The 24,829-nt window shown below is 51.3% G+C and overlaps 1 protein-coding gene across 3 annotated transcripts in view; it reads left to right on the forward strand.

The window, feature by feature from the left end:
- The window catches only part of VGLL4 (vestigial like family member 4), a 120,126-nt gene that overhangs the window by 36,130 nt on the left and 59,167 nt on the right, over window positions 1–24,829 (forward strand). The window contains exon 1 of one of the 3 annotated variants that reach the window (XM_004581308.4): window positions 21,625–22,167. The exons of the other annotated variants lie outside the window; for them this stretch is intronic. Coding sequence (XP_004581365.2) covers window positions 22,086–22,167 — 82 coding nt within the window. The 5' untranslated portion in view covers window positions 21,625–22,085. Of the gene's footprint in view, window positions 1–21,624; window positions 22,168–24,829 lie in introns of those variants that run through there. 3 annotated transcript variants of the gene reach the window in all.

Below are 24,829 nucleotides of genomic sequence, written 5' to 3' on the forward strand. Positions count from 1 at the left end.
CGGACCTGGAATGTCCCTGATGCCTGGTGACATCTGGGTTGTTGTAGCATTGTAGCATAGGTATCGTGGGGCCGTAAGATGCTGGTGGACAGCCACTCAGCACAGCCTGTGCGCGCGCGCACGCACACACACACACACAGATGGGATGTGACCTTGATAGTCAATGGCTGTGTTGCTGGGATTGACACATTTGCTATGCGACTTCTTTGCAGCATTATTCTGGAGGGTGCTCCTGCTTCTTCAAGACACACAGAAGGACTTTGTGCTGTGTTCTGCCGACCATAGCCTTGTGTGTGCCTGGATTGCATCAACAGGTGTATTGCAGTTTGTAGGAGTAAAGCGTCGTGAGGTTTGCATGACGACAGAGTTCACTAGGACCCGTTTCTGAGAACGACAGTATCTGGAGAAGGCCGGCTAAGCACACGTGACCAGAGCCTGAAGGATGGGGTAGTTGATGGGAGATGAGCTCTGAAGCAATTCCTCATTTGCAGGGTACCAGTTCCGTGAGTACTGAGAACTGGTATGGAATTTGTTGCCACGTTTTCCAAAGCCCCAAATGGCAGGCACATGCTTACTGATGCCAGAGGGAGAGCCTCTGTTTCTGCTAAGGAGTCAGGACGTTGAAGGTGTTTGATGAGAGACGCCATGGTAAGATGTGCCTTCAAAAATGGGACTACAAGGCCTGGTGTGGTAGCCTAGTAGCTAAATCCTCGCCTTGCATGTGCTGGGATCCAGTATAGGTGCCTGTTTGTATCCCGGCTGCTTCACTTCCCATCCAGCTCCCTGCTTGTGGCCCAGGAAAGCGGCCGAGGACGTCCCAAAGCCTTGGGATCCTGCACCCCTGGTGGGAGACCTGGAGGAAGCTCCTGGCTTCGGATTGGCTCAGCTCCAGCCATTACAGCCACCTGGGGAGTGAATCAGTGGATGGAAGATCTTTCTCTGTCTCTCCTTCTTTCTGTAAATCTACCTTTCCAATAAAAAAAATGAATCTTAAGAAAAAATTGGGACTCCATTCATCTCCAGTGTTTACCTCTAGAGCTTGTTCAGTTCAGATTCCCACACCCCGTAGGTTTTGTGCAGAGGGTGGGGCGGGCCTGTCGGTCTGCCGTGGCTGGCGCTGCCGGCTGGTGGCCACACTTTGAGTAGTGCAGGTTGACTTAGCCCTTAAATGAGGAGGGTTCTGGGAATAATTGCGGTGCGTTCAGATGTAGTGATTACTCAAGGACTCCAGAGGCGACACCTGGAGGGTGAAACATATCCGGTTTGGGAAAACATTTTCTCTTAAAGAAACATTGCTTTGTATTCACCACATCCTTTAAGAAATTACTCTGGTTTATTTTTATCCATTGGAAAGAGTGACACAGAGAAACGGGGAGAGAGATCTAACTTGCAGATTCATCCCCCAGGTGCCCGTGATGGCCAGGGCTGAGCTGGGCCACAGCCAGGAGCCAGGCACTGTGACGGGGTGGCGGTGTCTCAAGCTGTACTCTAAGCTGCTGCTCCACAATGGCCACCCCCAAAACTGTTGGGGTGTTTTAAATTCAGTTTCTCTTTAAGTGGTTACCTTTGGGACTGGTTTCTTGTCCTCCTCCTCCCAGACATAAGGCCTGGTGGAGTTCCCGTTCTTGGCTTTTGCCTAGCACCACCCAGGGTGTTGTAGCTGTTTGGCAAGTGGAATAGCAGATGGAAGATCTCCCTTCCTTCCTCCTATCCCCTCCCCTGCTCTCCCCAGCACCCTGCCTTTCAGATTGAGGGAAGTGTCCATGAACCGGCTTCAGTGTCTTGGCACTGTCCCTCGCCCTGCACACATTTGTCCATGATGCAAGGAGTCTTTGCTGTGTGGCTGAGCCCTGGCACCCTCTACACACTGATGCCACAGGCAGCTGTCCGGGTGCATCAGTGAGATGCTACGTGATGGCATGGTCTAAGAGGGAAGTTGAGACAAGCAGACACGTGGCGTACCGCCTGTAAGGACAGCCAGCCTGTGCGGAGCTACTTGGATAGCAAGGTCACTTTTTACCCAGCGACAGTAGGCGGAAGTGACACATGCCATAAAGGTGAAGCAGATAAGGTGTTCGGAGAGTGTGGAGGGAAAGATAAGGAAAGCCAGTAAGGAAGTTCACTGCCCCTGCATGTTCCATGTAATCCACAGAGGGGAACCGGGGCTGTGGCACCTGCTGGTCAGCGTCTGCTTGTCTGGCGCTAGCGGAGGGGAGTGGTGGAGAGGAGAAGCTGTGTGTGTGCCTGCGATGCATGACACTCGCCAGGATGGTGCCAAGGCTGTGAAGTCAGTCCCTGTGGCAGGGGGCAGGGGGCAGGGGGCAGGGGAGGGGCCGGTGGCAGGGGAGGGGCCGGCGGAGGGGGCTCTGAGCAGGTACCTGTGGGCCCCATTTCTGGAATGCCTGTTGGGAGAAGTGCTATCTATTCATTGCTGAATGAGAGGCTGCAGGGACACAAGGGAAGGCCCGGGGAGGTTCTGCACCAGGAGCTGTGTCCCCGCCTCCTGCCTGTCAGGACAGTTCCCTGGGGGAGAGCCAGGTTCTCCGTGAGGTTGGTGTTTGCAGAACTGTGAGCACCCTCAGGTGTGCTGGGGTCCACCTTGAGCTCCGTCCCAGGTCTGAGCACGTCTCACCATTGCCACTGCTGCCTCTGAGGTCCACAGGCGTCCTGTCCTGGCCAGATGAAATTGTGGCCAGAGCTTTCTGGGGGGCTCTCCCTGCGACCAAGCCTGTTCCCCTCCAGGCCCTTCACACTGGCGCTGAGGTGATGACCCCTTCTGTTTGTGTGTGAGCTTGTGGGAGAGGCAGAGTGGCAGGGTTAGGCAGACAGAGCTTCTGCCCACTGGTTCACTTGCTCCAAATGGCCCAGTGCTGCGCCATGCCGAGACCAGGAGCCAGGAATCTTGTCTGGATCTCCCACAGGTGAGGTGGCCTTCCAGTAGAGAGCTGGATGGGAAATGGAATAACACCAGTGCTCATATGGGTGTCCCAGGCGGTGGTCCAGCGTGCTATGTCACATTTCCAGCCCCACCTGCGCGATATTTTGCCTTGTTTTGTTTATTGTTGATTTTCTAGCGTGTGCAAGAGCGTCCGGCACACAGTGACACTGAAGGAGTGCTGACTCCTCGCCCTGATGGACGATCCTGGTCACCTGGGGAGGGCTGGGCTCGCACTTGCACCGTCCGACACCATTCTCCTGCCATCCTCCCCCACAGCTGCCCAGCCAGCTCTTCCTGCCCACTCAGCAGTTACTCAGCTTCCGGCCCAGGGGCCAGGACCGTGGTGCAGGCTGTCTTAGGCGCAGGTGTGGGTGTGGGACAGCATGTTGGGTTCAGAACATGCTGGAACTAGCTGAATGCAGGAGTAAAGCAGGACAGTTACATCCTTCATTTTGGTCAGCAACGTTTGGAGCTTTTTTCTTTTTTCTAAATTAGCAGAGACAGCAAGAGAAACCTCAAGAGCCTGGGTCTTGTGGCAAGTGCAGGAAGGTGCTGCCCTGCTGTGAGGGCAAGGGCAGGGAGACCCACTTTGGTTATTTGGGTGATGCACCTCTTTTGTTGCACCTGGGCTCAGTCCTGTTTTCTGAGACTTTGTGGCTGGAAGGATCCTGGGGTTAATGTTTTGAGATCGGTCTTGCGAACACTCGCGCATAACCTCGCCGGGTATTTCCCTTCGGAACCGTGTCTCTCTGAGGGCGTCGGTTCTGGTATGACACCCGACAGCTGTCTCGGCCATCACTCAGGAAACTTGCACAGCTCCTGGATTCGTAAACCTTTTACTTCAGCTGGTGTTGCTGCAAATAAGACACGTGGCAAGAAATAAAACAGCACAGGGGGCTTATAAAATGTTGCGGGTTTGTTTTCTTGTCATTTCTTCCTGCTCCCTGAATTCAGAAAATCATGGCAAACCAGAGCAGAAAACAGCTCACATCCTCCTTGGGGCTCCCACGGCCTTCCCTGAGGAGTTGATTTTACACTTGGTGTTGATGTGTTAGGTTTTAAGCATCGGTCTGTAACGTCACAGAAAGGGGATGATGTCTAAGGTGGGATCTGTTTGTAGATACTGTATATAAAGTGAGAGTGGAATCCCATATGCCAAAAAAAGAAAAAAAGTAAAAAACCGAGTCACACCTGCCGTCTTCACTGAAAATTGTTGGGAGTATTTTTGTGTATCACTCAAGACCTCCTTGAGGGTGGAGCGCCTCCCACCGTGGACCATAAAGAGGCCCCTGAAGTCATTTGGTTTGCTCCTGCTGCGGCGGCCACTGGTAGCCCTGGAAATTCAATAAGTCTACAGCAGGCTAATTTTTAGGTTGAAATTGTGAATGGCTCATGAATGATGCTATGAATAACCAGTCGCCCTTGGCAGAATCAAGGTCCCCCAGCCTTGACATCGTCCTCAACACGACCACTCTGTCGTGGAGTGTCCACAATGTCTATGCGCACTCTGGTGCGTCTGATCGGTTGGTTTGTGCACACGTTTTGTTATTCCCCCACTATGTGCGGTACTATTGTAAATACTTTTTGCATGTCTCTAGCTGTGCATGTTAGAGGAGTTCTTTTAAATTATTTTTGGGCCTGGTGCAGTAGTGTAGTGGCTAAAGTCCTCACCTTGCATGTGCCAAGATCCCATTTAGGCACTGGTTCTAATCCTGGCGGCCCTGCTTCCCATCATGCTTCCTGCTTGTGGCCTGGGAAAACAGTCAAGGACCCATCAAAATCTGGGGACCCTCCACCCACGTGGGAGACCAGAAAGAAGCTCCTGGCTCCTGGTTTCAGGTCAGCTCAGCTCCGGCCATTGCAGCCACTTGGGGAGTGAACCAGTGGACAGAAGATCTTGCTGTCTCCTCTCCTCTCTGTATATCTGACTTTCCAATAAAAATAAATTAATCTTTTTTTTAAGGTGATGATTTTCTGTTATAGTGGCTGTTTTTCTTTTTTTTTTCCATTTTATTGGAAAGGCAGATTTAGAGAGAGAGAGAGAGAGAGAGAGAGAGACAGATCTTCCATCTGCTGGTTTATCCCCAAATGGCTACAGCAAACAGAGCTGAGCTTGTGTCAAGCTAAAAGCCAAGAGCCTCTTCTTGGTCTTCCACATGGTGAAGCACCCTAAGGACTGGGCCACTTTTTGAGCCGTTACCCTGGTCCCTAGTGGTTATTTTTCTTAATAGATTGCCAAGGCACTGTAGTTATACACACACACTTTTTAAAATCTTTGAGCGTGTTAGGTGGTAGCATTACCACTAAGGTAGAGAAACTGTACTCAACTGTGTTTTAAAAAATTGTATATAGCGGGAAAAAAGTAGGTGAAGATGGAGTTGGCTTAGGAGATTGAGCTACTTGATAGACTCTTGGTGCATAGCTGAATAGTTAAGAAAGTTCATGGGAAAGCATTAAAAGATAAGCATATTTGTGTATGTAGGTATGCAGAAATGTTAAACACTGGCGTATATTTCACAACATCCATTTTGGACAAACTTCTCGAAGGCCCCACAGGTCTGGGCATATGCAGGTAGCCTGGGTTCAGCTGGTTTATGGCCCCCCAGCACGGGCCTGGCCTGAAGCTGGAAGGGACGAGAGGAGGACCGAGTCGCCCTTCCACATGTGCCGTGCTGTGGGTCTTCGCTGAAAAGTCTGTCCTGGACGCACCAGTGTTAACTTCTCGTGTGAGCACCGGTTTGAGTCCCGGCCACTCTGCTGCTGATCTGGCTCCCTGCTAACGCGTCCTGGAAAGCAGTGGAGGAGGGCTGAGTGCCTGGAGCCCTGCCACTCATGGCAGTGAGCCACTCATGGTATGGAGCCTCCCATGGGTTCCAGATCCTGGGCCTGGGCAAGGCCCAGCCTTCCTGTTGCTGTTGCAGCCATTTGGGGAGTGAACCAGCACGTGGAAGATCTTTCGTCCTTCCGCCTTCCGGCTCCTCCCTCTTTTCCTCCCCGCTTCTCTCTCTCTGTAACTGTGCCTTTCACCTGTTGTTAGCGAATTTCATTTTTTTTTTTTTAAGATTTATTTTATTTTTATTACAAAGTCAGATATATTGAGAGGAGGAGAGACAGAGAGGAAGTGGAGCTGCCGGGATTAGAACCAGCGGCCATATGGGATCAAGGCAAGGACCTTAGCCACTAGGCCACGCTGCCGAGCCCGCGAATTTCATTTTTGCGGCTAGAGTTGTGGCATGGCGGTGTTGAGGTGCTGCTGGCGACGCGGGCATCCTGCATGGCGGCACTGCTGTGAGGCTGAGCTGCTCTGTCTCTGTTCCAGTTCTATGTGAATGTCCCTGGGAAGCCAGCGGAAGGCGGCCGAGTGCTTGGGCCCCTGTCCCCGACAGGGGAACCCAAGGTGGAGTTCCAGGCTGCTGGCCTGGTCTTGGCCCAGTGGAACTTGATCAGTGAACCAGCGGAAGGAACTTCTCTCTCTCTTTCAGTGTCACTCTGCCTTTCAAATAGGTAAATATTTGTCCTGTGATTGTAAAATTACCCTATTTATACACGGCGACTTTCACTTCATCTGAGCGTTTGATTAGTACTCTGTGTCTCAGAAGCTTCAAGTACATGGGAGTTTACACTACAGTTTCTTCTTACAGTAAAAGCACCTTGCGTATTCCACCTGTCACAGAGCTGGGATATTTAAGTAATCCATATTGACAAGCAGTCAACATGTTATCTTGATGAGCTAATACCAACCTTTCAGGCGGTTCGCTTCTAAACACGACCCTACCATAGTTTTACTTGGCACAGTTCCACGGCAAATAGAGTTTCCAATTATCAGGTAATTGGCGCTGTGGACTCTGAAGCCTATGATTTCTCTGTTCAGACAGGTCCTACCAGTTCTAAATGTGTTTTCAGATTGGTTTTGAAACTCACCTCCGTATGTGGCGCCGTGTGGGCTTCTGTGGTGGTGGTGGTTGTTCTGTTTTGTGTTTGCTTTGCTTTCTTTCAGTTACCCCTGGATCAAAGGGCAGGGAACCTAAAGGGAGAATCCGAGGGGAGGGCGGGGAGGGGCCACAGGCTGAGCAGGAGGAAGCAGATGGGAGTAGAGGGTGAATGGTGCAGCCCTGCCCCCAGCTTTCGCCTGCTGCCCGCATGGTCAGTGGCCCACTGTTGCTCAGAGGTCAGCAACAAGCTAAACCGTGGGCCTGGAAGGAAGGCAGACTGCCTGGTGTGGGTTAAAGCTGTGGAACGGGGGCGGGTGCTGTTCCATTCAGCTACACCCAGTGTCCCATATGAATGCCAGTTCCAACCCCAGCTGCCCCACTTCCAATCCAGCTCCCTGCTCATGTGCCCGGGGAAGCAGTGGGCGATGGCCCAAGCCCTGGGGCCCCTGCACCTGCCTAGGAGACCTAGATGGGGTCTGGCCTAATCCTGGCTGTTACAACCATATGGGGAATGAACCAGGAGGTGGAAAATACCTCTTTGTAATTCTGCTTTTTAAAAGAAATATAATAAATAATCTTGAAATAAATTTATTGTTAAAAGACTTATTTGTTTTTATTTGAAAGGTAGATTTGTGAGAGGAAAGACAGATTCACTCCCCAAATGGTCGCAACAGCAGAAGTGGAGCTGATCTGAGCTGAGCTGAAGCCAGGAGCCAGGAGCTTCTTCTGGGTCTCCCATGGGAGTGCAAGGTGGGAGTCCCAAGGGTTGAGGCCATCCTCTACTGCCTTCTCAGGCTACAAGCAAGGAGCTGGGAAGTAGAGTAGTCAGGACAGAAACTGATGCACATTTAGGATGCCGATGCTTGAAGGGGGAGGATTAGCCTGTTGAGCCATGCTACTGGCCCCATAAAGAAAGAAATCTTTAAGGGGAAAAAAGAAGCAGTAAGCAAAGAAATGCTTGCACCATTGACAGAGTTAGGGATAGTTAATAGAGAGAAGTCAGCAGTTGAGATGGGCAGCTTGCTTTGAAAGGACACCCAGGCTTGGTCAGTGTGGCTCAGGTGACCTCATGAAGGTCCCTAGGCGAAATGGCAGGGGGCGGTTTCATTCCCTACAGTGGGAGAACAGGCATTCTGCAGTGAGGTCTAGCCAGGCTGTACCTGGACGGCTCCCGGGTCCTGGCACCGCAGGGCATTCGGTTTGTATTCCTTGGTCAGCCGTTAAAGTCTCTAGTCTTTTTCAATGTTCATGATAATTTTCGTTTAAGTTTCTGGTGACCCTGTGGCTGCCACAGGTCTAACTTCACAAGAGTTGCTACTGGTAATGCCAGCCACCGTTCCTGCAGCAGAAGGTGGAAATCCAGTATGGAGTTTTGAGCTGAAAATGACCTTTGCGTTCTCATGGCCCCTGAATGTTAGTAGAGGACATTGCTGAGTGGCAAGTGGAGCAGGTGCCTGGCCGTGCTGCCGGGGTGTCTTCCCACAGCCCTGCAGTGTCCTGGAGGCGGTGCCGGTGTTGCTTGGAAGGCCTGAGTGCAGAACTGGATGGAGCAGTGGTGAGCTTCGCTTTGTCTTGGGCTCATTTCCCGCAAGGTTCTGTGTCCTGGATGGATACTGTACCACACTCCTACAGTTCTGGTAGCTGGAACCTGTTCCCCGACACATGGCTCACTCAGCTCTTTCAGCATCCCCCAAGCCTCCTCATTTTTCTCATTGTTCCTTTGCATCTCCAAAACAATAGTCTTTTCTGTACCAGTTGTTGTGGTTATAAGGTTCATTGTGTGCAGTGCGTTAAGCCTCCACTTGGGTGCTGACATTCCATTTGGGCACCTGTCATGTCCTGGCAGCTCCACCTCCAATCCAGCTTCCTGCTGGAAAGCGCCTGGGATGGCGGTGGAGGGTGGCCCAGGTGCTTGGACCCCTGCTGCCCTGAGGGAGACCTGGAAAGTCTAACCCCCTCCTGGCCATTGTAGCCCTTTAGGAAGGGAACCAGCAGGTGAAAGATTGTGTGTGTGTGTTCTCCCTAAGGCTGCTTTTCAGATAAATAAATCAATCTTAAAAAGTAAAGACAATTTGGTTCATGAAGAACATCTTTTCTGTTTTAGGTTCCCTGTTTTTTTTTTTCCCCAAGGCAATCTCTCTTGAGTTAACTTAACGTTTGAGTCTTTTCTTAGACTATCCAAATTATTTAATCTTTGCAGTTAGAACTAAGTGATTCTTAGTGGGTCTCCCCCACACATCCACACCCTCAGAGAGAGTTTTAGAAGATAATTAATAAGAAGTGCTACTCAGAGAGAGACAGGCTGAAGCTTACAAGGTAAGACTCTAGCTTTGGAATTGAAATGTGTCATGATTTGTGTAACTCTACCTGGTTGTATAAAGGGAAGTATTTAGTGGTGAGTAGAAACTCCTTTGAAAGGTGGAGAAGCCCTGCATAGGTTGACCAGATGCCTTGCTTTCCTCACGCAGGGGTAATTATGAAGTTCATGGAAAATGGAATTAAAAGAGGACTTTATTTTGGTTCAGAATTTCAGAAGTCTATGCATAAGAGTTTTCTTTTTTGTCATGTGTATTTTACATGAATTTTTTTGACAGGCAGATTTACAGGGAGAAGGAAAGACAGAGGAAGTCTTCCATCTGCTGGTTCACTTCCCAAATGGCCCAATGGCCAGAGCTGAGCTAATTCAAAGCCAGGAGCCTCTTCTGGGTCTCCCACATGATTGCAGGATCCCAAGGCCTTGGGTCGTCTTCCGCTGCTTTCCCAGGCCATTAGCAGGAAACTGGATGGAAAGTGAAGCATCCAGGATGTGAACTCATGCCCATATTGGATGCTGGCACTACAGGGTAGAGAGCCTGTTGAGCCACATTGCTGAACCCTTTATTGAACTTTCTTTTTTTTTTTTTTTTTTTTTAAGATTTATTCATTTTATTACAGCCAGATATACACAGAGGAGGAGAGACAGAGAGGACGATCTTCCGTCCGATGATTCACTCCCCAAGTGAGCCGCAATGGGCCGATGCGCGCCGATCTGTTGCCAGGAACCTGGAACCTCTTCCGGGTCTCCCACGCGGGTGCAGTGTCCCAAAGCATTGGGCCGTCCTCAACTGCTTTCCCAGGCCACAAGCAGGGAGCTGGATGGGAAGTGGAGCTGCCGGGATTAGAACCGGCGCCCATATGGGATCCCGGGGCTTTCAAGGCGAGGACTTTAGCCGCTAGACCACGCCGCCGGGCCCTATTGAACTTTCTTTTAAAGATTTATTTATTTTATTGGAAAGGCAGATTTACAGAGAGAAGGAGAGAAAGATCTAACTTCCGCTGGTTCACTTCCCAAGTGTCTGCTACAACCGGAGCTGAGCTGATCCGAAGCCAGGATCCTCTTCTGGGTCTCCCAGAGGGGTACAGTGTCCCAAGGCTTTGGGCCATTCCCAAGTGCCTTCCCAGGCCACAATCAGAGAACTGGAAGGGAGGTGGAGCAGCTGGAACACAAACTGGCTCCTATATAGGATCCCAGTGCATGCAAGGTAAGGACTTCAGCCACTAGGAAGCCACGCCAGGCCCTCCATGGACGTTTTAAAAACCCCATCATATGTCTAGGTAAGACAGGTAAACAGTACTTGGAAGCATGAAATTTATGTGTGTGTTGGATCACTTCATAAAGACTATATATTTGAAAAGCATTATTTACCAGTTTACACAGCAGGTACATAAATGACTTCCTGCTCTCTCTTCCCCGCTTGCCCGTGATACAAATTTCAAGAAAAGAGAGAGAATCTCGAGAGGTGTGTTATGTATTTGTCAGTGTTACAGAACAAGTGGGAGGGAGTAGGTGAAGGAAGAAAGGGGGGATACCCATGTGTTTACCACACGGATGACTGCAACAGCCGGGGCTGGGCCCAGCCGGAGGCAGGAGCTGGGAGGCGGGAGCTGCATCTGGGTTAGTTAGGTGGGTCATCATTCACAGCTTTCTCCGGGCCCTCAAGCATGGAGCGGTCGGCTCATGAGCCGGTGCTGTTGTGGGATGTCAGTGCTGCAGGGTGTAGCTTTACGCCTTTGGGTGGCTCTGTTAATGTCTTCACCGATGGATGGGAACCTCGCAAAGCTCATGGCAAATGGAATTAAAGTATACACGTTTGTCGTGGCATAGCAAGTTATGCTGCTGTGTGTAATGCCAGCATTCCAAATCAGGGTGCTGATTTGGCTGCTCTGTTCTTAAATCCAGTTCCCTCCTGGTAAGCGTGGGAGGCAGCAGGTGATGGGCCAAGTACTTGGCCCCTGCCATTCATGTGGGAACCCGGCCTGGTCTTGGGCCGGCCCCTAGCTGCTGCGGCCATTTGGGAGTGAGCTAGCAATGGAAAGCTCTGTCTTTACAGTGTGTTAATGCCACAATCATTGCAGGTAGAGCCATTACGAGGTCCGCACTCCTGCCTTTTGCCAGTGCCCACACTGCCCTGGCTCACCTGGCCCGGCAGCCCTCGGGCTTGCCCTGCCCTGGTCTTGCCCTCCTTGTAACGTTTTCCTTTTTATCCAGACTGTGCCGTGCAGGTCTGTGCTTAGCTTCATTTTTTTTCTCGACCTAATCTAAGGAATCACAAATCGTACTCGAGCCCAGTGTGTCTTGTCTCCGCCGAGATGAGCTCTCATTCCAGATGATGTGAAGGTGACACCAGGAACGGCCTCATACATTTTGGCCAGTCTTTCTCCCAGGGTGGGAGACATGGGCAGCCATTTGTCTCCTCTGGGGTAGTCGGTCCTTCTGGGGGACCCTGGTCCCAAGAGCAACAATGTCGCTCGTGGTGGCCCTCGACCATCACAGGGAGGGAAAGCAATACGTCACCTCAAAAAGAGACATTTGGGTCCGGCGGCATGGCCTAGCGGCTAAAGTCCTTGCCTTGAACGCCCCGGGATCCCATATGGGTGCCGGTTCTAATCCCGGCAGCTCCACTTCCCATCCAGCTCCCTGCTTGTGGCCTGGGAAAGCAGTTGAGGACGGCCCAATGCATTGGGACCCTGCACCCACGTGGGAGACCCGGAAGAGGTTCCTGGTTCCCGGCATCGGATCGGTGCGCACCGGCCCGTTGCGGCTCACTTGGGGAGTGAATCATCGGACGGAAGATCGTCCTCTCTGTCTCTCCTCTCCGTATATCTGACTTTGTAATAAAATAAATAAATCTTTAAAAAAAAGAGAGAGAGATTTGTTTTGGTGCAGAACAGTTTTTGGAATCTGTGCATAGATTCCCCATGATGCTTTGGGGAGGGCCCTGGTGGAAACAGAATGGCAGGAACATTCGAAGCACGGTTCACAAGGCCACACTGGCTGATCCTTGGAAGAAGGGAATTGTGTCATGGGAGGAGAGTTTGACAATGCAGGCCAGATTTGATTTAGCGGAGTGTGTTCAATGAAAACATTGAGTTCTAGTGAATGCTAAATATAGCCAACTCAGCAGTAGAAAGCCAAGCTGCTGAGGCCTGTTCCTCCCTCATTGGGGTTTCTGGTCCTCGATCCAGCCAGGAGCTTGTTCAACACCTGTTCCTTCAGGCCCTGGAGCTCACGCAGAGGAAGTAAGACCTGGCCTTCACGTCTAGGGAGTCACGGTGTGATACGGCGAGTGGACCTGTTGAAATTTTTGAAGGTCCAGTTCTCACAGATTCTCAGCAATCCTAACTTTGTACTTGGTCCGTTTTACACTATTTTTTCCCCAGTAGTTTTTTTGTGGAACTGATGGTTTGGGGGGCACCCAGTGCAACAAAGTAACGCCAAGGGGTTTTCAAAACCCTTTCCCAGGATGAGCCTCAGTATAAAATCATAGCTGTCATCCCTGGATGTGCCACTTACTGTGTGAGCTTGGACAAGCGCCTGCTCTCATCTGATGTTGGGTGATCGTCCTCGTCGCGTTGTTACAGGGATTACAAATGAAGGCAGACTGGCGCGAGAGCTCTGAAGGGCTGCAACCACCGCCCATCCCCACGTATGGTCCAGATTCTTTGAAGAGTTCCATTTGCTTTCAGTGCTCCTCGGAGACACATACTGGGTTATCAGTAGTAGTTACAACAACCTCAAGCAAAACCTAAATGTACATCAGCGATGGCCACAAGGAGGTGTGGTCCGGCGGGGGCAGTGAGTGTTACACAGCAGGGAAAATGGACTCGCTCCTGCACCTGAAAGCAGTGCTCAGGCGCAGGCAAGTGCTTGACACAGTGGCTAAGATGCTGCCGAGGGCTCAAGCCACAGCTCAGCTTCCAGTTCCGCCTTCCTGCTAAGGTGTGCCCCCCCAAGGGTCAGCAGATGATGGCTCACATGTTGGGGTTGCTGTCATCCACAAGGGAGACCCAGGCTCAGTGCCTGGATTCGGCCTGGCCCAGCCCTGGCTATTGTGGGCATCTGGGGAGTGGACCAGCAGATGGAGGACACATCTGTCTTTTTCATATGAACATCAAGACTAATGGTAGGACGCATAAATATAATGTAGAGCAGAACCCGTCACGGAAGTCTAGCTGCCTACCATATGATTCTGTCCAGCTAACGTGAGCATAACGGACAGGGCAGTGGTTCCTTTATGCTGTGCAGTTATTGGAAGGGAGCATGGAGTTGGTTTGAAGGTATTAGACTCTTGAAATAATATCGTAAATACTTGGGCTATATCCTCCTTTTTTTTTTTTTGCTATGTTTTAGAGGTTTCATTTAAAGACTTATTTATTTGAAAAACAGAGTTAAAAGAGGGAGAAAGAGATCTTGCCTCTGCCGACTCACTCTCCAAGTGGCTACAAGAGCCAGAGCAGGCCAGGCTGAAGCCAGGAGCTGGAGCCTGGAATTTGTGTGGGTCTCCCATGTGGATTCAGGGGCCCAAGTGCTCAGGCCACCTTCCGCTGCTTTCCCAGGTGTGTTAGCAGGGAATTAGATCAGAAATGGAGCTCCTGGGACTTGAACTGGTGCTTCTTGGAGCTGTTGGCTTGGCAGGTGGCGGCTTCTCCTACCACACCACGTCAGCCCCTGTAGAGGGTTTACTCTCTGATACTGAGTGTGGACACCAGTTCTAGCTGCTCTTGTGGGAACACACAAGTGGGTAATTCTTTATTAGAAGAATGTTGGGGACCCCGTGTGGTAGCCTAGTGGCTAAATTCCTTGCCTTGAACGCACCAGCATCCCATATGGGCGCCGGTTCTAATCCCTGCAGCCCTGCTTCCCTTCCAGCTCCCTGCTTGTGGCCTGGGAAAGCAGTCGAGGATGGCCCAAAGCCCTGGGATCCTGCACCCTATGGGAGACCTGGAAGAAGTTCCTAGCTCCTGGCTTCAGATTGGCTCAGGTCCTGCCATTGTGGTCACTTGGGGAGTGAATCATCGGACGGAAGATCTTCCTCTCTGTCTCTCCTCCTCTCTGTATATCTGACTTTGTAATAAAAATAAATAAATCTTAAAAAAAGAAAAAAGAATGTCGGGATGATACATCACTGGGTGTTGCCTTTAGGGGATTCCCCAGCCGACCCGACATTCAGTCAGGAAAACTGTCAGTGGTCGTTCTTGTTTGCCACTGCCGTTTTAGGTTCTCAAGCACCAGGGTCATCGTAACGTGAGTGACATGGTGTTTTGTGAGAAAGCTCGTTTCTGGTGATTGGACCAGGCTCACTTCCCCAGCACCCAGCGACTGGCAGCAGCATTGCCCGTCTGTGTGCTTGCGCTGTGGGTCTCTTGTGTTCCCATCAAAGTAGCTACTCCGTTCAGTCATGGGCTGTCAGTGGAGTTCCTTAGTGCAGTGTCCTCATGTTTTCTTCCAACTTTAATAGGGGTTAAACTGTTTCTTAGAAGCTAGTCTCTATGTTTTTTTGTAACGGATCAAGAAGAGATTTTTTTGTGTGTGTAAGTACACACTGCGCTTCAGGGGAGAGTGGCCCCGTTGTGGATTAATTCATCTCTAGGGGGTGCTGTTGCATTAAAAGTTTGAGTTTGAACTGTGTTACATTTTTGTCAAGTATATACCATGCATTTCTGCTAAAATCTCCTGTCTCAGCCAGCAGTTAGTTCTCCTGAAGGAAGCTGCAAGAGGTACCATGTTATAAGTAATAGGACCTAAAACAGAGCCTAATCATGTTCGCTTTTGTGTGAAGTTTGACTCAGTACCTAGTATTTCTTCATCATCTTTCCAACTGGGCAACTCCGAAGTGGAGAAATAATCAATATTTGTGATATGTGTAGGAGTCCTTTCTTTGAATTTAGTAGATAACTTGGGCTTCTATCATTGATCCTGGAGGCATTTGAAGTGTGTTTTGTTTTCATTTCTTCATTAATTTAGTAGTTCTCTCCCCTTCCTCCCGTTGAAGACCTACCTTGTGCCTTGTGGTTTTTTGTAATACAGTAGGCGAGAGACACAGGGATGCTTCTGAATGGTGTACTGAGCAAACCTGCGGGGTTGTCCAGCATAATGGGTTTTAGCCAGGTTTTGAGTAGATCTCACTGGGACTGGGCTGTTTCTTAGTACTCAGTGCTAGGACTTAATTGAAGCCCTTTGCTGTGAGGTCCCGTTTGTAACCTTAGTGTGGTCATCGAGACAGTCAGATTGAGACGTGAGAGTGCCTTGCCTGAAGTGTCACCACCGTTCCCTTTGACCCCTGTTGCTTGATCAGCCTGAGGCTTGTGCTGGTAATTGCAGTGGCGTCTAGAGAGGACACCTGACCTTTCCGCTCACCGCCTCAGGCCCAGCTACAGTCAAGCTGACTTTTCCCCTTTGGTGTGGCCTTTGTTGCCTGGTTTTCATCTGTTTAGATTAATGGGGGAAAAAGCATTTCAATGGAAGTGAGCACCTGGAGAACTGCGCTGATCACTGGGCTTTAATGAAGCAGCCCCCAGTCACAGCGATCTCTGAAGAGAATGATCAGGCGGCTCAGGAGCCCGGGGTCTCTCTTCCGTGGCTGTCCTGCCATCCTGGTTCCACAAAGAGCATTTGCACAGCACCTACTGTGGCAGGTGGGGCGGGGGGAGCAGAATTTACAGAGGGCTACAGCCTTGTTTTCCTTCCTCCAGAGTCAGTGATCTCATTTTTTTGACACATGATGTAATTCCTAGACGGGAAAAGACAAAGGCACCTGCAGAACTTGTCTGCAGGCCCCAGGAGCCGGGGCAAAGCGTTGTCGCTGTCGGCCCTGCTGTCCGTGCAGGGACCTGGTCTGGAATGCCCTTGGCTCTTGCTCAAGGTGGGAATGAATGCCCTGATTCGTATTACCTTTTGTCGGCAGAATCTGAGTCAAAAGGTGGGATCTTGGCATTTTCAGATAAGATGGATGTGATCTGTGGAATTTCTCTTGCAGGGAACAGTCTCTGTTGAATTTTTCTTAAACTGCGTCCCCCACTTATTATCATGTAAGAAAAATGTAGGTTTATGTGGAAAGGCAGGAAAGCGTGCATTCACCAGGCCAAGAAGACTTCCGGTACGTGTGCCCTCTGCCTTTGCGTGTGTGTGTGCATGTCCGTGTTGCAGGATAATGTGCAGTGTGCATGTAAGGCTCTTCCAGGAAGTTCACAGGAAAACAGAGAAGGCTGTGTTCCGCTGACGCAGAGGTTGTAGAACTTCATGCCGTGTTTTTACAGCAGGCATTTCCCCTGAGCACTTTGAAGGTGGCTGTACTCCTGTACCCACTCTCCAATGCCTTGTTTTTAGCCAGTAAATGTGTCGTCATAGGGTGTCCAGCCACGTGGCACTGAATGGCGGGGTGAGTTCCGAGAGTTGCGTCATTGGACAGTCTGGGGACTGTGCAAACACCGTGGAGGTTATGGACATGAACCAGCACGCTGTGACATCACTTGGGGCCAGACCTCACAGGACCACTGTCTCGTGTGAGGTCTGTTGTTGACCAAGGTGTTGCAGGGTGTGTAACTATACACAGAGCCGCTTTCCTGCCTGTCTCTGTTTTGCTGAGGGCGTTCGGCCATGCAGAGGCTGTAATCTTAAAGCAGTCGCTTCTTGTTGGGTCTGCAGGTTTCTGAGTAGCACTGTGGTAAGCATCTTGGCGCCCTTCTTTGACCAAATTCTTATCGTTTTCCTCGAAGCGGAGTCCGGCAGGAGGAAAAGGGCACGCGTGGCTTGATGCATCTGCCAGACCTCTGTAGAAAGGCCCTGTGTGTCCACGTCATTCTGCAGCAGCAAACTCACTAATCAATAGACTTGAATAAACTCTTCTGTTAATTTGGCAGATGGAAGATCACTGGATTTCTCTGATGATTAATGTGTTTGACTAGTTTTCCAAGAATATACTGGCTGCTTGCTTCTCATAACATCAGAAGGACTTAGCAAGAGGTGGGGACTGGGTTCCCTGCCAGGCTCCCGACTCCAGCCTCCTGCTGAGGCAGACCCTGGGAGGCAGTGCTGGGTCCCTGCGGCTCCTGCGGTCTGTCTGCCCAGCCTTGGCAGGTCCAGCCCTGAACGTGGCCTCTGGGGAGGAGGCCCAGCGTACAGGAGCTTGCGTTCTTGCATTCTTGTCTCTTGCCTCTCAAAGAAATGCCTTCAAAAAAGTCACACGCAACTGTTTTTCTGTTTTCCAGCATCCTCCCCACCCAGGTCCCTGGTCTGTCTGTCACCTGCTGTGATGACCACGTCTTCTGTTATGCCCGTTGCCCCTCTGCTTAAAGCTTACACAGTGTTCTCCGTGCTGCTGCTTTCCTGGATGAAAAACTCTGTTTCTGACTTAGAAAAATGTTGCCCATATTCCAAATCAGATACTCTGAACACCCCTTTCTGTTCTGTTGTCCCAGCACAAGGACTGCACTGGAGCACAGGTAGGGGCTGTCCAGCCCACGGCCCAGGCAAGGTCCTCATTATCAGTTGTCCTATGGCGGCAACTGTGGGCAGGATGGAAATTGAGTAAATCTACAGCAAGGTTTTTTTTTTTTTTTTAAGATTTTATTATTATTGGAAAGCCGGATAAACAGAGAGGAGAAGAGACAGAGAGGAAGATCTTCCATCCGATGTTTTACTCCCCAAGTGAGCCGCAACGGGCCGATGCTGCGCCGATCCGATGCCGGGAACCAGGAACCTCTTCCGGGTCTCCCACGTGGGTGCAGGGTCCCAAAGCTTTGGGCCGTCCTCTCCTGCTTTCCCAGGCCACAAGCAGGGAGCTGGATGGGAAGTGGAGCTGCCGGGATTAGAACCGGCGCCCATATGGGATCCTGGGGCTTTCAAGGCGAGGACCTGAGCCGCTAGGCCACGCCGCCGGGCCCAAGCAAGGTATTTTTAAAAATTTATTTTTATTTCAAAGAGTTGGAGGGAGAGACAGGGAGAGAAGGAGATAGAGAATCTTCCTCCTCTGGTTCACTCCCCAGACGGCTGCAAAAGCCAGGGCGGGGCCAGGCTGAAGCCAGGAGCTGTATCTGGTCTCTAGCAGAGGCCCAAGCAGGCCATCAACAGGGAGCTGGATTGAAAGCAGCAACATGGCAGCTTTACCTGCTGCGCCATGAGTGGCATTATAAATAACCAAATGGCCCTTGGCAAACAAGAGGCTCTCTCCCCCTGCTGTGAAGCATTTCTACTTACTTTGGTATACGGTGTGAGGTGCAGCTCTATTTAAGTTCCTTGCTACACAGCCTCTTTTCCCAGTGACATTACCCGGTCCACTTCTTCCTCCATTGGCCCAGATTTATAATTTTTATATATGAGAGCTATGTTCAATACTGTCTATTCTGTACTCAGCACCCAGTAATACCCACCCCTCCCCAAATGTTCTTTGCTTATGCTTTAAATACTTAATAGAGTTCTAGATTATTAAGAAATGAGCTCTTCCTGTCTGGTGTTTTTTGGTGGGGGTTGGTAGGTGGTGGGTCAGACAGAACCGTGGAACACATGTGTGGCTTGCTGGTTAAGATGTCATTGGAGCACCCACATCAAACCCTCAAACTTGGGGTGCCCGAGTTTGACTCCTGGCTCCACTCCTGAGTCCTGCTTCCTGTTAATATTAACAGAGTCTGGGGGCATCAGGGGATGGTGGAAGTGGTTGCAGCCTGCCCCCCATGTTAGCAGCTCCAGTTGAATTCCTCCATCTTGGCCACACCCTGGTTCAGCTCCAGGTCTTTAGGCAGTTGGAGAAGGAACCAGAAAATGGGGGATCATTGTCATCTGTCTGCCATTCAAATAAATAAGAACATAAACTAATTTGACACAGTCTGTCCAGTTTTCCCAAAACTGTAGCCCTTTGGTTTTTTAAACTACAACTGCATTAGTCTTAAGATTGGTTTAGGAATTGGCATTTTCCAAGTATTTGGATTTCTTTTTTTAACGGATGAGCTGATGGTACTCTGAGGTGTAGTTGGACTCCAGGTGATCCTCCATGGCAAGGACCTGGGTTCCTGAGAGGTGAGCGCCAGTGAGGAGGGGGCAGGCGGAGAGTTGGCCGTGTGTGTGTGTGTGTGTGTGTGTGTGTGTGTTTTGCTTATACATTTGAAAGGGAGTGGAGAAGAGAGATCCATTTTGTATTTGCTGTTTCACGCCCTGAGTGCCCTTAACAGCTATAGGGCTGGGCCCAGCCAAAGCCAGGAGCCAGGAACTCCGCATCAGCCACCCAAGTCCTGAGGCCATAGTCGGCTTGCCTCCACGGGAATTAGCTAGAAGCTGGAGTTGGAAGCCGAGGCAGGATTGAATCCCAGGCTCTCCAGTATGGGATCCCCAGCAGTGGCTTTGCCCCTGTGTGCTTTAATCTTGCTGATTTTCTGCAAGTTTTCACTGAGAAGCTGTGGTGTAACACCCAGAGCAGGGTGGAGAGGGCGTGGCCCTTGTTCTGAAAACCTGGACAGGGTGGGTGGAGAGCAGGTGTGTGAGGAGACAGGAGGGCGGGACTCGGGCTCTCACATCAGCCTGAGGGGTAGCCGGTTGCTGATGGTGGGCAAGATGCTTTTAATTAATTAGTTAGTTAAATTTTTAAGGATTTATTTATTGGGAAGGCAAAGAGAGGGATCATTCAGCTGCTGGTTGCTCCCCCAAATGGCTGGAGCTGAGCTAATTGGAAACCAGGAGTCAGGAGCTTCTTCCATGTCTCCCATGTGGGTGCAGGGTCCCTTGCTTTCTCAGGCCACAAGCAGGGAGCTGGATCAGAAGTGGGGAACCGGGACACAATTGGGTGCCCATATGAGATGCTGATATTCACAGGTGAAAGATTAGCAAAATGAGCCATTGCATCAGCCCAGTTAGGTTGAGTTTTCGTGAAATAACCTACGTAGTGGTAGTACTCTGGAACTACTAGATGAATTTGAAGCTGGTGTCTAAAGGTATTCAATTTGTTTTCAGAGCAGTATGATGTGTATTAGCTATTGTAGGAGTTTTCTCCGGGCTTCCTGTGCTAAATACCATTAGATATTTAAAAAACAAAAAAAGATTGTTTTTCAGAATTTGAGAGGTAAAGTAACAGAAATCCTCCGTCCTCTGGTTCATTTCCCAAGTGTCCACAACAGCCAGGCATTTCATTCTGGTCTCCCTGTACTTGAGCCATCTTCTGCCTCCTCAGGCGCTTTGGCAGGCAGCCGGGTCGGAAGTGGAGCAGTCATGGTTGATCCAGTAGGGATGCTGGCTCAGCAAGCTGTGGCGCAGCCACGCTGCTCCCTGCCATCAGGTGTGTATCTAGCACTGTCGGGACATGCTCACATCTTTCCGTACCGCTTGTGTAGGATCTACAATGTAGATTAGCATCAGCAGACACCCTTACAAAGGAAAGCCTCCAGAGAATTTGTTCTTCCGCTGCTTCTTGCCCGGCCTGGATCAGGGATGGCAGGATATTGGTGTCAGGAGACTCTGCAAGTAAGATTCGGTTACAACACCTTGTCTTTCAAAAGTTGGTTTGATTTATTTGAAAGGCAGAGTGGTAGCATGAGGACAAAGAGATCTTCCACCCACGGTTTCACTCCCTGAATGGCCACAACAAGCCAGGCCCAGGCCAGGTAGAAGCCAGGAGCCAGGAACTCCATGCTCCTGGGCCACTCCATGCCTGGCAGGTGGCGTTAATGCTAAGTGGGTCCACAGTGGGGCTGTGCAGGGACTCTGGGCATCCCAGGCCAGGGTTTAACCGGCTGTGCCTCCAGGCCAGCCCCTGTTGCTGGAGCTGTTGAAACAGTCCTTTGAGATGAATCATCTTAGCATCTTAGAGAGTATTAGCATTTTGGGCCTGAGTCTGGCGAGACTTTTGTCCGGGTGCCTCAGGGCAAAATCGCCTGCGTGGTGAAGCCCCTGGCCAGCCTGCGGGTGCCACCAGCTGCGGACGCAACCGGTGCAGGTGCATCGTACAGCTTCTTGAACCCCCAGAATCCACCAGTGGCTGTGCCCCCTCGGCCCCACCCCAACACCACCAGGGACAGTGAGAAGTACTTAGCCCCTCGCAGAGGGTCTGGGAGAGTTCTCGGTGCACACCGCCGTCCAGGGCGTGAACACGCAGCTGCCGTGGGTAGAAGGCAGGAGGCACGCCCCAACCAGAAACAAAGCCAGACAAGTAGGGTTTGCAAAAAAAAAAAAAAAAAGCCCGCCCCAAATTGAAGTGAACATGAAGTTAAAATGCACTTCCAGGATGGAGTTCTTTTCTTTCCTTTAAGAACAAAACTTTATACTAAGCTCTTGGGGGGAAGAAACTTCCGGGGCTTACTTTCTTCTCCTTGGGTTGTTCAGGGCCGGGCTGCTTCCTGTCCAGAGCCGTTGCTCCCGGGCCCCCCTCGCGGGCCCCCCGCGCCCCGCGTGCGCGCGCCCCGGGGCTGACGCCGTGCGCTGGCGCTCGCGGCCCGCCGGGCGCCTGGGCGCATGCGCGCGCCGGCGGGGAGGCAGGCGCTGCGCGGCCGCGTCCTCGCGAGCGTCGCCAGGATGTCCGCGCAGTCGGCTCGCAGCGGGCTGTGAGCGAAAGCGGCGGGGCTTTGTCCTGGGAAATGCGCCCCGTGCCTCCCCGCTCCGAGAAAGACTCGCCAAGACTCCTGAGACGCCTTCTCTAGTCAGGAAACGGTGCCCACACCGCCTCCCTATAAAAACCCTTGAGGGGTTTTGTCTGTGGTGGTTTTGTTTTCTTTTTCTTCTTTTTTTTTTTTTTGGTCCGCGTTTCTCTCCGTGTCTTCCTCTGCCGTCGTCTGAGGCCGGGCCTCTCTCTTTGTGGGGTTCAAAAAGCAAGAGCCAGGCGCTCGCCGGGCAGCAGCAAGTGCTCGTTTCTGAAACTTCGTCCTTTTTGGGAGAGGGGCGAACGCAAAGGAGCCGGCTTTCTTTGCTAGCCCGATAAATGCTCTTTCTGAAGATGGACCTGTTGAACTACCAGTACCTGGACAAGATGAGCAACAGCATCGGCATCCTGTGCTACGAAGGTGGGTGTTTTGGGGTGTAGGGGGCTAGCAGGGTGAGGTGCGGCTTCCCGGAGGCCGGCTTGGCGCCTCGGGCTTGACTGCGCGCGGGGAAGCGGGCCGGACGCGGGTGACAGAGAAGCCGTTCCCTCCCCCGCAAACAAAAAGTTTGCTTAATTTCGCCTAACAGCGAACTGTTTCATGTGTAACTTAAAAAAAAAACAAAAAACAAAAAACACCTTTGTTGTTGTTGGTGGTGGTGGTTTTCTCCAGGGAGAGAACTTAAGGGACGCACCGAAAAGTGAAGACTGGGCTTTGGGGGGAGGGGCTTGGGGACCCCCGGCCGGCGCCCCCGCTCCCACTCCGTGTTCTGCGGGTCCCTGTCGGGGGGGAAGGGCTGGACGGGGAACCCAAGGGCTGACAGTGAGGTTTTTGTTTCCGGGAGCGATTGTCCCCCAAACAATGAGGACCTCTCCCGTCGGGTTTGGGGGTGGGGGGGCGGCCGGCGGGGCACTGGCCGGCCCTTTGTCTGACTTCCCGTTTCCTGTGCGGCCCTGACCGACACTCGGGGGCCGTGTTCCCCGCGCCGCCGGCCCCCGGGGCGGGGGAAGGGCGAGCGGGCCGGGGCGGCCCCCCAGGACTGACGGCCGGCCGAGGGGCCGGAGCTGTACGTGCGCCGGGCAGGGGCGGCCATGGCCTGGCCTGGAGCGCCCCGGGGCTGCCAGCGAGGCTGCTTGGCGATTTTAGGGGGCGCCTGGTGACCCTGCGGAAAGCAAACACCGACGCGTGTGTGTGTGTGTGTGTGTGTGTGTGTGTGTGTGTTGGGGGTAAGATTGAGTTTCACTCGAGTTTTTCCTGTGAAAATGTCTTAACAGTTGAAAACTTACTCTGCTCTTCAGAGAGAGGGAAATCTCACTCAAGTTGCTTTCTAAATTGCCTTCTGTGGATAAGGATCTCCTATTATTGGTGTTTCTTTTTCTTTCTTTTCTTTTCTTTTTTTTTTTTAAAGAATCTTTGTTTTCACTCCTCGTTCCAGGCGGGAGCACTTGGGTGAATCGCTTTCTTTGAATCAGCTGCGTTAAGGGTCATCTTGTTTCTGAACTCGCTCATTAAAAAGTCCGCTTTCTCTCCGTGGCGCGGTTAGCACGTGCCTGTTAGCTTATCCAGTGAACAAGAAACTGACTTTTAAAGCAGTTTCTGTCGCACTGTCTTTGTTAACAAGTAATACGATATTTTAAAAAACAAAGCCTAGTGCTGAGCCCAAGAGAGGAGTAGCAGGATGGTTAGGAAATCGATAGCAGATTAATTTTTGATGTCTCCAGTTGGCAGTGGGGGAAGAGCTTCGGGCCAGCCTGTCCCTGCAGGTCATCCTGGTGGCCTCCCTTGCTCACCCCACCGTCCTGCGAGTAGTTCCTTCTCCTTGTTCTGCAGGAGAAAGAAACTTTGATTTTGAAAGCTGAGCCGATTTTGGGGGGATAATAGTCTATAGTCTTGTTTGGTTTAAACATCTGCTTCCATTTTCCTTATTATGAAAGTTAACATTATTTTAACACCAAAATAAATACACAGGAAATGAAGAAAAGCACAGCCGAATTTTGAGTGTGTTTATAGTGAGCTGTTTACGTCCTGGTGGTTTCCTCAGTGTAAACATTGCACACATCTGGTCTGAGCTCCAGAAGGGGCTTTTCAGGATGGGCACAGACCATCCTACGTAGGATTTGGGGGTGAGAGGAGTGGGAACAGTTGTTCTTGTTAATCCATCGCTTAAGAGAAGGCACTGTCAACAGAACAGCTCCCCCCACGTCCTAGGCCAGTGACTGGGGAAATGGTGGCCAGCACTTGTTGAGGACACAGGTTCCAACGTCTTTGGGAAAGTCAATTTCTGACTTCCTAGTTTTGCACACTAGGAAGTGGAAGTTTGGCTTCTCGTAGGCTGTAGGTTTGTTAGTTGTGCCCAACACAGGTCGGTCCTGCCGTACAGCCGTGGGTCTACACTGTCTTCACTCCGTGCGTTTACGGGCAGGTCTTGTCAGCTGCCTGCTTGGTGAGCGCTCCCTGCCTTTGGCTTGACTGAAAAGGTGATCAAGGAACTCAGAGGAGGAGGTTCAGCCTGGGCCGTTGGGGTAGGAGTGGGCAGGTAGGCCAAAGGCCGAGGAGAAAGCTGTAGCGGTGCTGGTTGTTGAGGCGGTAGCTTCCCGGTCTTCTGGTTCAGCACCATTGCCCTCTGGGGTCACACTCTACACCCCTGTGGGGTGGTCTTGCACCCCAAGGCTCAGTAGATGGCTGTCTGTGGACAGCCCCACTCCCAGCCCAGGTGCTTCCCCTTTGGACTCCTGGATCCCACTAGAAGAGTGGCAGCCTCCTGAAGGCAGAGCTTTCTGCCCTGGCGACTGCACCTCCAGGGTCCCAGGACTGTGCCTGTCTGGGCTCTGAGGAAGGGACTTAGGATGAGGGCTAACACTTCTCTTGTACACACACAGCCAATCGTCAATGTAGCCCCTACTGTGTAATTTAGCACTTAATTACATGATGTCTTGCATGCTGTAATTACCAGCCTGCTGCTGACCTATCTGGGGCCTCAGACGTCACCTCATACCCTCGCCTCTTTTCCCCAAGGAGCCTGAGGTCCATGGCAGTTGTTCAGAAGGTGGGCTGTGGCATTGGTCTGACCGTGCAGGTCCTCGCC

Source organism: Ochotona princeps, chromosome 21, assembly GCF_030435755.1.
Source record: "Ochotona princeps isolate mOchPri1 chromosome 21, mOchPri1.hap1, whole genome shotgun sequence".
Lineage (NCBI taxonomy): Eukaryota > Metazoa > Chordata > Mammalia > Lagomorpha > Ochotonidae > Ochotona > Ochotona princeps.